General features: G+C 37.3%; 1 protein-coding gene across 4 annotated transcripts in view; it reads left to right on the forward strand.

Annotated features, from left to right (window-relative positions):
* Positions 1 to 14,395, forward strand: part of COG5 (component of oligomeric golgi complex 5) — a 174,191-nt gene that overhangs the window by 103,051 nt on the left and 56,745 nt on the right. For all 4 annotated transcript variants that reach the window (XM_005481884.4, XM_074540047.1, XM_026790291.2 and 1 more), the window contains 3 exons: positions 9,949 to 10,114; positions 11,191 to 11,303; positions 11,398 to 11,475. In XM_005481884.4, coding sequence (XP_005481941.2) covers positions 9,949 to 10,114; positions 11,191 to 11,303; positions 11,398 to 11,475 — 357 coding nt within the window. The remainder of the gene's footprint in view (positions 1 to 9,948; positions 10,115 to 11,190; positions 11,304 to 11,397; positions 11,476 to 14,395) is intronic.

The raw sequence follows: 14,395 nt of genomic DNA on the forward strand, positions 1-14,395 counted from the left end.
TAATAATATTGAATTCAGCTTTCTTTGCAGACAGAAATTACTTTAAATTAGAGGCTGTTGCATAGTCTTTTTCTGTGTTCTGGTTGTTCATCTGTTTAGGTGTTTTCCCTGGACTGGAAAACTGTCAACCATTATGTGTTGGACAACTGTCCACAATGAGAAACTGCAACTGCACTAAGGATAGATAGTACTTACAAGGGCAAGAATGTATCTGATTCTGGTACTTTTAAGGTAATTAATGCAAATATGATGATTGATTCATCTCTTTATATGCACAGAGGCCTGGGTCACTGCTATGAACTGCTCAGCTGTGAAAAGCTTTGTGAATAAACTCTACTGTAGGGGTGGAATGAAGGAGACTGGGAACACCACGTGTCAGTACAGAAACTGGAAACTAAGATTAGGTCTTGAGGGTAACTCCAAAGAGAAAGATATGAATGGAAATAGCTGTTCTGAGAACAAGACTGCAGACAGGCTAGGGGATGGAGTGGGGCATGGATACAGCAGAGCAGTGAAATAAGGCAGTGGTGCAGATGCAGAAAGGTAGGCTAAGATTAGGTCTTGTTGAAAACAGTTGAGGTAAGACTGGAACAGGAACCATGAAGGTCTTTCTTTATGAGACATTGCAGTGTTTTAATCGCATGGGTCTAATCTTTATAGAATGAGGTTAAATAAAGTTGTCTTCCAATGTCCTAGTCCATGTAAGGATTTCATTACCATTAATTAATTGATTAAAATATTTCTGATTTGCTTTAGATACTGAAAGGTGAACAGCATGTATGAAATTCTGGTAAATTCCAGGGATGCGCCTGAGCAGAGACTGACGTGGGCTTTGGCTGGATCTCTGTATAATACATCCCAGCCTTTTAAATTTTTACTTTGTGTATCTGTGTCTCTTCAAAACTAAAGCCACACTGAGGTTCTTTCTCTCCAGATAAGATAGTATGTTATTGTTAAACGCCTCTCCCAGACTGTAATTCTATTTGTGGTTTGTACTGTTGACTGTTGATTGTTAACAGGTTCTCCAGTAATGCAATTAGGGGATCCAAGGAGAACATACAAAGCATTAACAAGCCACATCTGCATAGAGCAGAGTGAAAAATATGATCGACTAGCCATGATACTCATCTAAATAAGATAATATAATTCATTTTGCCTCTTTCTCAGGTTAAAAATCTGCTCTGTCTTAATCCTCTCAGAAAAAAAATCAGTGCTTCATCTTGTTCTTGATCTGCTGCTCTGTGCCACGTGAAATTCTGTGTTATCGTACATTGTTACATTTATGGTAACAAAAAGATTTAAAGCTTTGGATAAGCTTGAAATGACACAGGGAACTGAACAGTATGTGGCATTAGAAAGGAAAAATCTTGGATCAAAATATTGCAGTTCTTGGGTGATAAATAATGTCATCTGTGTGGAAGAAGAGGTGCACTCAGCTGCTTATTCTTCTCTTTCACCTCCCTTCAGTCCTTCTGCAGGCAGCACCCCAGCAGGTTCCCATTTGTGTGAAGGTTTCAGAGTGCATTGCTGGCTGACAGCTGAAGTGAGGAGTGGGGACTGCCTTTTTTCAGTGGCCAAACTGGATCCCAGTGTCTGTGTTAGTTGCAGGCAGAGCTAGGCACAGTATTTCTTTTTCTGCAGAGAACTTCAATTTTTTTTCCTTCATAGTAAAGTTTTTGTGTGATACAGCTTTGCCCGTTTGATTTTAAAGAGACTGGCCTTAAAAAAAAAGAAACCACAACCAACTAGATATATAAAATCTATTTCTATAAATGTTGAATCTGTAACAAAAAGAGTGAGTTTTGTCATGCCAGGGGACAAATTTACAAGAGAACCTGGAAGACTTAGACTGCTGTCTGGGTGTGGGTAACGCTGCCAGCACTGAAGGCATGTTTGGGTGGATACATGGGCTTGCTCTCTTTCAAGCTGGCCTCAGCAAAACTTGATGAAAATGACTGCACAAATCCATTGTTGCATTACCTGGGAGCTGTAAAAAGAACTAGGAAGAGAAAATGGAGCAGAAAGTGTCTTCTGGCTCATTCCTGAGCAGCCTGGTGTGGTAAACCCTCCTTTGAGCAGGCAGGTGGATTAGGGCATCTCCAGCAGTCCTGGCAACGTACAGTTCTTCACCAAATTATCTGCATTTCCTGTAGATATGCGATACAATGAACTTGAACTTTGTATTAAGAAAAAAAAGTTTTAAAATTCTATGCAACAACAAATCTGACCATGATGGAGGTCTGTCTGTAGTTGAATATGAAAATATTAGCTAAAAAGAATTTAATATAAAATAGCTTTTTAAAGTTCATTCCTTTTAAATACATGAGGGCACTTCAGGGCTGTTGACAATATACACGCAGATTCCAGAAATGAGATGTTGTCACTTGCATAGGTAATTATTATCTTGTTGCAAAGACTAGCAGGAGAACAAGAAAACCCAGATGGCTTTTGGTAGATATTTAAATAATTCAGAACATACCATTTAAAGGATATTTTTTCTGAGATAGAATTTAAACTTCTTTTTTTTTTTTTTTTTTTTTTTGGTAAGGAGAGAAAAACATGTTAAAACCCTTCAGCAGCTAATTCCTCATGTTGATTGTTAAGACTGAGTTAAAAGTGAAACTTGACATTTTGGTTTTTTAATGGCTTTGTTGAACGTTCTGATAGAGTGAGCACGTACATAATGATATTGTGAAGTGGAAGAAAACATCTGGTCACAAGCTTTTGTCCAAGTATTAAAATTAGTAATGAGATTTTGTGTCCTTACACTTCTGTTCTTCAGTAATGGGACTTGAATCAGCAGGTGGAAGTCAGGGTTGCACAAGGACAGGAGAGGTGCTGCAATCTCACCTTCTTCTCCCTGACCTTCATCAGTTGTGTTTTTCATAGGGAAACCACATCTTCAGATATGAGCTGGTTTGTTATCAGTAAGGGATTTAGAGATTGATCAAATTGTGTAAGAGGTGAGAGAAGCATTTTAAGAAGCTTGATTTGGCTCAGAAGCCTCCATTTCCATGTAAAATTTTGTATAATTTCTACTCTTTAAAGACTTAATACTCTTCCTACACTCAAATAGGGCATTGTAGGATAAAATTTGTAATTGTTACGGGCTAGTCAGTGTAGCTGATCTGTCCTAAGAGGTGCCAGATCCTTTCTTTGAAATTGCTGTCACGTTGATAGCCTGAGGCTTGGTAAACTTTGGAACATTGCTTGATGTTTCATGAGATAATTCTTTACAACAGTTCCTGATGCCTTTCTGTCCCATTAGCTCTTAGCCATCTGTTGCTTTGATTACACTATTATGGTGAATAAGTGTTTTGGCAAACTATTTAGCTGTGTTGAAAAATCTTGTTTCTTTGCTTTCTAGTATTTTATTGCTACTGTATCTTTTTTTTTTTTTTTCCCTCCCCAACCTTTGTAGTGCAATGCTTCTTGCTATTTCCTTCTTGTTATTCTAAGAAACAAAAGGCTGACCTTGTTTGAGGGCATGATGAGGTTTGTAACTGTGCTTTGCGGCTGTTCTCCTTTCATGTGAAAGTCCTTCTACCATGAGAGGTTGTGTATTTCAAACATGGGCTCACAGAAGGGAGATATTATAACCTAACCATATTTAAATGTTTGGCTTTGGGACTCTTGCCTCTTAAGGCTTAAAATTTTCTTTTACATCACTATCACCTATGATATTTCTATAGCAAATAATAATATTTTAACCTCTCTCTCCTCCCAACATTACAAAGACCAAACCAAGAAGATCTGGGTTGTCATTACTGTATTCTTTGGCTTTACAATGTCAATTTGACCTTTTCATTTATTGCTCAGGTTTTAGAGATGAACAGAGTAAAAGACAGATGGGGTGATAATGAACACAGAGATGAGCTTCCCTAAGTAGGTTCATTTTTAGGAGCAGTGATATATCAATTAATTTTTTTTAGGCATGGATATTTGGAAATGGAATAAAATACTGTTTTAGACTGAAACTGAATTTCATTGGCATTTAATTTCTACTTTTAGTTTTTTGTTACTTTTTCTGCAATTAAAATAGCTGAGTTACACCTCAAAGCAAGAATTCCAACCCTTCTAAGTTAATTCTGCTCAATAGGTCATTTTGCCTTGGCTGTAACTTAGGTGGCCAAGTTTTCTTCACTGCTTACCTTGTTGAGCTCTAAGTTGAACTGCAGCTTCTCCTAGAGTAACTTTTCATTTTTTCCTTTCTGGTATCTCTAAGAGTTGACTAAGAACTGGGTAGCTGCAAGTGCTTGCAAAACTTGCAGTCACTTGGTCTTTGAGTAGTACTTGTCATTAGGGAGAGTAATGTTATTTATGGGGAAATTACTGGAAGGAGGCAGGCAGCATGTTGTAATGGTAGTGAGAGGGGTAAAGGGGCAAACACTGTAAAGGAACATCTGACTGGGGATTTTTAGCCACTCCAAGGGGTCTTTTTTGGACTTTGTAAAGCTGTGCTGTGTTTGAAATTGCTACTGATATCTCCTACAAATGAAAGGAGCAGTAAACTTAAAAAATTAAGTGAAATAGCTCCCAATGTAGCAAGTTTTCTGTCAAATGAAATTAGTTAATACTAACTGTCAGTCAAAGATACTCAGAAGTATAATCTAGAATCTGTAAAGACTGCAAGTCTTTTGTATTCGTTGTCAGAAAATATACATTAGTTTACAAGTTTGGTTATTTCAGTGTGCATCCTGGTCTGGGATTGCTGTGTTTTAGTGTTGATTATTTCTCGATGGTTAGGGAATGTTGTTGTATTCCTGGCTCACCACGTTGTCAGACCACTCTGTTTAAATGATTCCTGGACTAATTAGTAATTATGAATCTTCCTTCAACTAAGCAATGTATGTAATTATTTTTGAGCTGTGTTACATTTTTACTGCTTCTTTATGGGACATGGTGTATGTTTTGCATAAGAGGAAACGATGTGACAGCACACTGAAATCACAGCTCTTGAGTTATCTGTCTGTCTATCTATCTATCTATCTGTCTGTCTATCAGCTTGCCACAGCCTCTCCTGAACAGGGGTATCTGTTCTCTGCAGAATGATAGAGATTTTCAGTCAGAGCCACTGTTCTGATTCTAATAAGTGAATTAGGAATGTCCTGCATTAGTAGCTATGGAACATAATTTCCAAGTGAGGAACTAGTCCAAGTTTGACTTCTCTGTATGTGGTCCTTCTAAACTATACTGTAAAAGAGCATTTTCTTTGGAGAGCTGTTCTGATTATTGGTGATGCAAGTACTTGTGAAATGTAACTGCATGAAAGTTAACAATTAATTATATTTGTAACACTGCTTCTTTGTGTAAGCAGTAGCAATTGTCTCAGATAAACCATAAATTGTCTCAGATTGACCATAAATATTGTTGCAAATTAACACATTTTCATTTGAGAAGGAAGTTGATAGTCCGCACAGGTGCAAATCCTGTGGCATGGGATCTTTGGGACAGATTTGTACTGGATAAAGAAATAATGATGTGAAGTTCCCCAAGACAGAACTGGGTAGATAATAATATCCACATAGTGAATCCTGTACCCTGAGAAGGTGGAGTGTGAGTTTGGAAGCTGTGTTTGTAGCACTTGAGCCATTAGTTTTGCCTGTTATGCAAATTTCTTGTTTATGGTTCAACCTTATGCTAGGAATCTTCTGTCCCCAAATTTGCTCAATGTCATCACCACTCTCACTTGTAAGGAGCAGGTTTGCTTGTCCAAGCTGCATTTCTAATGATGAAGAAGATTATTGCTCTCTCCTTAGCCATGCTTTCAGAAGATTATTCTGATAATACTAGTGGCAGTCATAAAATAAAAGACTACAATCTTGGCCCTTATAAAATAGTTGCCCTATAAAATATGGGCAGTTTAAAAACCAAAATTGTTTTGTTCCATCCTAGGAGATACTTTCAAATTAGAAACGTAGGATATCGTTAATTAAGTCTTTAATGACATCTCTGTTTAGTCTTCTCAGGGTTATTATCTTTGTGGGAAAGGAAGTGACCAAATGGGGTTGTGCTCTGAGAATGACTGTAGCTGCCATGCTGGCCTGGACAGCATCTGCTGGGTTATTAAATCCACTCACCTGCTCTTTGAAACAACCACATGATGTAATTGGGAAAAAACCCACATTCGTACTAATGACTGCATGACACTTATTTTTCTATTGTCTGTGATTGTCTACAGAACCAAATGGAATGGGATGGGGTAAAACTAATCAGAAATTATGTCAATAAAATGAATGGTTCTCATGCATAGAGAAAATTAGCAAATACATCTGGTGTGAACATCTCTTCATAGTTTCTGCTGAATGAGTATCTGTTTTGCAAACACATTAATTGAAATACCCATACCTTTTTTTCAAGTGGTGACTGGTATCAACCTTCTGACCAAGCTGTTAAAACTATTGTCTGATGGATACTGACAAACTTTGGTGTTTTAAAATATTTGTGAGACTTGTTTCGTGGTAGAACTAGCTTTTGAGCATGCTCATTTTTTATTTTCTTCATATGTTGAACTGATGACTCACTGAGTCTTCTTAAGCTCTTACATTTGTGGAATTTAGTTTCCATGTATCTGTAACATACCATGTTGTGACTTGCCAGATGAAGAAGTGCTTTGAATGGAGAAGGGTATTATTGGTGGACTTAATGCCATCTCTCCTTAACTCCCAGATGCATAATAATTTTTGCAATCTGAAGATCACTGCAGTTAATTTTTGAGTAGGTAGTTTTGTTGCCCTACACTTTGTGGGGTCATGTTTTTACTTCACTTGTGTATGCTTCTGTTTATGCACTTAGATTATACTGTATTGCTAACATATTCCTAAATGAGCTTCTGTTTCTCTTTGCCCTCTACTCTTTTGATTGCCACAGCTTCAAGCAATGTACATTATGGCAAATGTACAAATTTTTTATGGACAGAGATTCTATGGGGAACACTTTGAAATTGCTAAGTGTAGTAGCCTGCAGTGGCAGACAAATTGGTTGTAAAGTACTGCTGATTAACTCATTAAATTCCATCTCAAAAGTAGTTATATTATTTTCCATATTGTTCCTCTTGAATAGCTATTCTGAATTTTATTCTCTGATGTGATTCCCTTTTCCTGTGTAGATCACTGTTGTAGTCAGTTCTTTTTCAAATGCATGCTTTCCTCTTGATAAAAATTATGGCAGCTTTTCAAATCTCAGACCTGTTTAGCTTTAAGCTTTCTCATGTAGAAGAAAAATATTAAGGAAAAATTCTTATCAGTAGCATCTATTAGTAGTAGCATATTCTGAAATACTGGCTCTCAACTTCTTGTCCAGTAGGTATAATGATAAACAGTTTAATTTTGAGATGTATATGCAAGCCTTAAAGTATAATAATTCATTTCCATCCTGCTTTCAACATTTTTTTCCCATAATTTTTGTCCTAAAGGGGGGGGACTTCATTTTTTTTTTTTTTTCATATTGTCTAAACCTTGAAACTAGCTCTGCATAAAATTTTCCATTCTCTTAGGATTAGTCATAAACCAACAATGGACTGTTACATAGCCTGTCTGGGGCATATGAAACAATAACTGCTTCCTGAGGTGAGAAAATTACTGTAAATGAATCAAATAAAATAATACACTTTGTTCTACCTCGTCAGGGATTTGATATGTCTCTAATTCCACACAAGATGAATGAATACATGAGCTAGGAGCCCTCTGTCTGTGGCCCTGTCCACAATTTAAAGCAAATAAGAAATAGGCCACCTGCATAATCTTTGTTCCATTCTGATTTTAATTTTGGTGCTAGATTTGGAAGATACTTTGAGTGAATAGAATGTTTCCATGATTTTGTATTTTGGTTTGAAACTTCTGGCTAAAACCATTTCTTTTGAAATATAGCTCAGCCTCTCTTGGAGTATGTTTTAGTGTCTTTCTTACCCAGTAGCTACAGAGTTAGTTTGCTGAACTGTGATGTGGTAGCTCTAAGATTGATTTTTTGCCTGCAGTTATTTGTGCCTGTATTGCCTGTTTGTCAGGAAAATAAGTATCTGGCCATTGATTATTTAAGGGTGGAAAGTGCCCAGCTCACCTTTCGATGCTGTTCTCTTTTTTGGCTATTTAATATATAAACATTAGAGCCTGACTGAAATCTAGTTGAGCACTCCTATAGTAGCAGTAAGGTATTGATTTTGTATTACTGACTCTCTACCTGGTTTCATAATTGTGTAAGTGTTCTGTAAAAATTACAACAATTTAGGGAAGGCTGGTAAATGAGGTGTGTCTTTTCTATCTTTTCTTCCTTTTAGTTTTATTCTCTTTCTTTCTGCCAGAGTCTGTTCATTCTATTCCCCATCTTCTTCCCATTTATATTTTCTTTCTCTTGTTCATTCTGTCCCCAAATTCCCTCCTTGCATTATAGTACTCTTCATTTTCTGACATCCCATTAATCTTCCAGTCTTTATGGCTTACTTTCCCACCTCCACAAGCACACCCACAGGATGCTTAGAAATTTTACAGCATACCCAGTTGTCAAAAAACTAAATCTACAAGTCCCAGACCCGTAATACTATGCTGGGAATGCTCATTAACTCCCACACTGTTTGGAAAAAGAAACTGGTATAGTTAGTATAAGGTCTGCAAACCTAATACATGCCTAATATTCCTTTGCTTTCCACTAAACCTGGGAATTCCTTATGGGAAAGAAGATGGGATTTGGCTTTTTTTGCATTAACTTAGTTTTGATCTTGTAGGAAACCTAGAAAAAAATGGCACAAATGTGCAGCTATAGGGGTGTGACCTCTGAAACATTGGGTTTGAGGGGAACACAACAGATCAGAAAACCTGGTGCCTTGGGTGGATGTACCAGAAGTGCATCCTCAGCACAGCAGCTGCACCATGGCCAAATCCAAAGTGGGCTTTGCAGTGGGAAGTGCCAGTGATCTCACAGAATTCTCAGATGCTTCTGTCCAGCCTGACTGCCAGCATTTCTGTCAGGCCATGTTCTTTACTGCTGGCAAAAGTGACTAAGAAAAATGACAAAGGGCTGCATCTCTCATGTGTATATGATCAACTGATTGCCCCCTCCACTAATTGCCTGTAAATGCTAATTAAAAAAGCAGCTTTCAGTGTATGGATGACAGTGTTTAGTTTCTAAAGGCAATAATTTGAGGCTTTTCTCTTGCTAAATAGCACCCATGCCAGTGTTTAGTGTTGCTAAGTGGAATTATCATTAAATTTAATCTTTATCAGAAGTCTCTTAAACAGTGGACCTGGACACTTTTTGGACAGTTTTCACTTCCCTGTGTTGAGCAGTTGTTTTTTGTGGTGGTGGTTTTTTTTTTTTGTTTTTTTTTTGGCAAATAATCAGGAAATGATCACTGCATTGGTTTATTTCTTAATTCTGCTGTGAGTAAAAATGAAGTTATTGTCAGCATTAGAAATAGAAATGTAGAAATACAAGCTTAAACTTTGCAGTAGTCAGTAGTAGAGGTTTGACCTGCTTCTTCTTATCCTTCATTAGTATTTTTTTAGCCTGTATCACTTTTAATTAACTATTTGGGACTTAACTGACAGTAGTGTAACAAGCACTGCATGTTAAAGTACTATTACCAGCTACACCATAGCTGAATACAGCTGTGCTGTAACTAACCCCAGAGTTACTGCATCAGTCACTGACAACCCATCCCAGGGTAGATATTGCCAGCAGTGCTTCCAGGTCCTTTCTTTCCATTCATATTCAGAGGATAGCACCAAAAGGATCTAAGCAAAGCAATTGCTCAGGGAGCAGAGGAAATCAGTCCTCTCCTTTACCCTCCATTCTCTGTTTTGCAGTAAGGATGCCAGTAACTTAAACAAAAAGAATTAGCAAACTGAACTTAAAAGATGAATTTGCCCACTAAAATGATGTCTCATCAGGGATAAAACACCTCAATAGTGCAGTTAAAGATGATTGTTATTTTTTAATATCTTCTTCCTTCAGAATCCTACTCAAGTGGGAACTGCTCTTCAGGTTTTCTATAATCTTGGGACTTTGAAGGATACCATTGCTAATGTGGTGGATGGATACTGCACAGTGCTGGAAGAGAACATAAAAAATGCTTTGGATATCAAAGTGTTGACCCAACCATCTCAGACAGTCGCAAGAGGTATGGTACTTGTTTTACAGAGAATGATAACTGATTATTTTTCATAGGAGTATAGTATTTTATAAAATGGAAGAAACTCTCACATCCAAGCCTGTTCTAGAAATGTTCCCCTGCTTGCTTTAACCACTAGAGGGTTGGATTAGGCATATCTCAGACAACAATTAATTTAAAAACATTTAATTTGACAAAATCAGGTCTGTCTGATATTTGGCTCGGAGGTTTTCCTTTATTCCTCCCTTCCACTCCTTCCTAAGTTGCCCAGAAAATTGTCCTCATTACGTTACAATCTGTAGCATTTTCTTAGTTGTTTCTCATGGAACGATGACTCCAAATTCTTCTTTCTTTTTATTGGTGGGAGAATTATGGGTGGGAGAATTATTTGCAATCATTGGAAGAAGTGTGCAACTACATTGTTATGCTTTTGTCAGGTGAAAACTGTTTCAAAGCAGACTATTCAATATGAAGAAATGTTGCACTATTAAACATGTAGTTCCCAGTTAGCTCAGATACCAAAAAATACAGAGGAATTGAGTGGGCAGGAAAATTTGAACTTTGGTGTTGGAAACATTCAAATTTTTTTCAAAGTTTTGCAACAAGGTAGGGGTCCAGAGCCTTAATCAGTGGAATAATACAGAAATGCATTTTCTATGAAGTGATTGTTGAGAAGCTGCATGCCCTTCAGCTGGAATATCAATTTTTTTTGCAGTTTGTCAATGCATTTAAGTCCTGAGCTGGTAATAGCTGTATTTTTCACAGTTACTCTCTCCCCCCCATTTCCCTCTGTTCTTAAATCCTGGAAAATTTGCATTACTGTGGTGTTTCTGTGGAAGTCTGAATTGGTAGAGCTTGTAACAGTCATGAGCATGAAGTATCCCCACAGAACTTCAGAGCTTAGTCAGCGTCTCAGTTGAGACAACTGAGGCCATTCACAAAGCTGTGTTCTGAATGTATTTTAGGCTGCTTTGGCTTTTAAAAAAAGTATCTGTCAAAGTGCATAGAGATCAATATTTCCAATATTTTAATTTTCATTTGTGGAAGCTGAAATGTGCTGCTGTGTATGTTTAAAAACCATTTAGGTGGCCCTGGTCGAGCTGCTATGCCAACACCTGGGAACACAGCAGCTTTTCGAGCAGCCCTCTGGACAAACATGGAGAAACTCATGGATCAGATCTGTGCTGCTTGTGGACAGGTACTCTGCAGCTAGTTCCTGTTTGTCTCATCATGCAATTTTGGATGTAAGAATTTAGATATCACTTTCCCTCTCAATAAATTCTCTCTTACAGGTGCAGCATTTGCAGAAAGTACTGGCAAAGAAAAGAGATCCTGTGTCACATGTCTGCTTCATAGAGGAGATAGTTAAGGTAAAGTTTTAACTTAGCTGAATATGCTTTAGTAAATCTCCCGAGAAAAATGTGATGAGAGAATGAGTTTATTTACAGTTTTGCAGTTCCATAATTTTTTTTTACTTAAATTGATGGGAAAGTGTTGAAACTGTAACATTGAAGGATATATTTGTGGTCTGTGGGTTATATCTGTAGGATGTAAACATGTTCATTTTGTTGTAATTTCTTTTGTTTTCTTTAAAAGGGAGCTGATAAGGTACCACTGTATGGATCATTAATGTCATTCCATAGTGCCATGTGATTTGAGTAATTAATTAAATCTGTTGGTTTGCATAGGAGAATGTGTCTTCATCTATCATTTTCAGCCATCTGTTTCTCACTTCTTGACAATTTCTCCCTTGAAAAATAATCATGGCTGTTCTTTTGAATACCTATTATTTTCCATTCATTTGCATTGTTTTTGTATTCATATTTGTAATAATTTGATTAATGGTCTCCTTCAGTGGTAGGAACAGGATTACTGAAACTGTCTCATCAACGTTAGTAGAAGAGAGCGAAAACAACAGATGTGTTCCTGCTGACATCTCTTTCCAAGTGTGTAACTGGATTTTTAATTTACATGGACTTAATATTTGAAATAGCTTGGGGAAGCTCTTCATATGCAAACGTGGTCTTCTCAAAAGTGAAAGCAGATAATGAAGGTTAAATACAGCCTTTATCTGTCTCTTAACCCTGTCTCCAGAAGATGTTGCACAGAACATCACTTTTCTATGAGGCACTTCAAGCTTCTCTTTCTGTGTTCAAACAAACAAACAAGCAAACCACAACAACAAAACAACCTAACCAAAATTTAAAAATCCACAAGCCCCCTCAAAAAGTTTATAAGCTTTTAGTATATTTTCTTAATTAAGAAGTGCTTAATCTGGAAAAAAAAAAAATCTGTTGCTGCCTGGATGGATCAGCCCTTCAGTGGATCAGCATGTTTAGGGAGAAACATAGAACCTGGAGACAGACCAGAAATGCTGAAAGGAAGAGTTTGGATGGAAAGGGAGCTTAGGTAAATGATCTATTGGTGTTCATGAGTGACTCCCACCCTCTGCCCATGCTTCTGACTTTCACTCTTCCCTCTTGTAAAACATCAGTTGAAAAGGAGTTTTTCAACAACTGAAAAAAAGTTTTTTCAGTTTTTTGAGGCTGATAATAGAGGGAAGCCAAAGGGAATATTTTATCCTCCTGGAGACTAAACGAACAGGGAAAATGAATTTCAGTGAAAGCAGGGTAAGGAAAAACACGTTAGAAAATAAAAAGCTTACTGTGTTGTCTTATGCTAAGCATGTTCCATCATTTCTCTGATTACTCTTCCTTCCCTTAACATTCATGCTGTAAGATTGCATCTAAGTGAAAAGTTTTATTTCCCAAATAAAATCCATGGATGCATTTTTCCACAGTTTTCACTCTTCCAATTATTTTGCTCTTTGGTGGGTGTTTTGGTGTAGTAAAGTGCCAGGCTGGACGCTGTCGTTCTCAGTGGGGCAGCTGAGGAGGAGTGGTACATCCTTATCTGATGTTCTGCTAGCAGAATCCTCTCAGCAAGGCACAGTACTGCTGATGGCACCCACGCTTCACTCACTTCTTGCCTGAAAGGGTTCAGTACAGCATTGTGTTTTTCTTGGACATTCTCACAGTTAGACCATTTCTTCTCGTGTCTCTTGAAAAAGGAGTGGCATCAGGCTGCAAATGAGTGAGGTCACACCAAAGAGTAGAGCTGTTGTTCAGACAACCAGACATGTACTGCATGCTGCTGAAATTCAGGAGTGTAAGTACAGATGGCTGTATGGGAGAGTATGAATTGGTTTAGATATAAATAAGAAATTGGTATTTTGCCATTTACTAATGAAGATTCGATCTCGTGTTAAACCAAACTGAAATGTGCTTTCCTCAGCAAGTGTTCTGGAGAGGGAGAGAAGCTGGATTTTCTGTATTGTATTCAATTTCATTAATAAACTGAGCAAATGAACAAAACAAGCCAAAGGTACTAACATTGTACCCGTTTGCTGGAGCAGCATGCCCACTCCAGAAGATAGGAAAACGAATCATCCACTCTACAGTCTGTGCACTAATTACTGTTACTGATGTCAACATTATTATTATTATAGTCATCTTCTGCAGCAGCTGCAGTACCACTTTGCCTGTCCATCTGCTTCCTTGTTTTGATTACTGCAGTGCAAGTATCATCCTAGGAAGCATAAGAGAGGAGGAGATCCAGCCTTTTTAAAGCACAAGTCCTTTAATAGCAAGGAAGCTACTTGCCTTTTTTTTTTTTTTTTAAGTCATCATTCTCTTTTTCCATTGGGGATTTTTTGTGTCTTTCTCTTCAGAGATAGCACAGCCTGCAGTTTTTCTAATTTTGTATTATGATCTCAAACATGTGCCTTCCGGCTTTCTAATTACCTGTTACCATAATAATGTTTGGTAGTGTTGTATCATGTTGTATCCAAAAAGGTAGTTTTAAAAGCGCTAGCTAATTAATTAAAGGATTCACAAAAACTCTCTTTTTTTAAAAAAAAAAAAAAAAAAGGAAACAAAACCTGACAGATGAAGAAGCTGAGGTACAGAACTTGGAAAATGTTAAATTCTGCAGTTCAGCATGAGGGCAATGACAACACCTGCATCTGTACCCTATGCTGTCTCCTACACAATTCCCTTCCAATTTTTACCTTTTTTAGCTTTAGATGTGGCCCAAAGTTAAGTAACAGTATCAGGCTTACATGAGGATCATGGAAGAATCTGGACATTAAATTTATACTGCACATTTTTTCACTCCTTCCCTTTGCAGATCTAGATTTTGGTGTTTTTCCTTTGACACAATATGAAATTAATGCAATTCTGAAAAGAAATAATGTACTCATAGTACCTTCTAAAAACTTATTCATTTCAT

This window comes from Zonotrichia albicollis, chromosome 4, assembly GCF_047830755.1.
Source record: "Zonotrichia albicollis isolate bZonAlb1 chromosome 4, bZonAlb1.hap1, whole genome shotgun sequence".
NCBI lineage: Eukaryota > Metazoa > Chordata > Aves > Passeriformes > Passerellidae > Zonotrichia > Zonotrichia albicollis.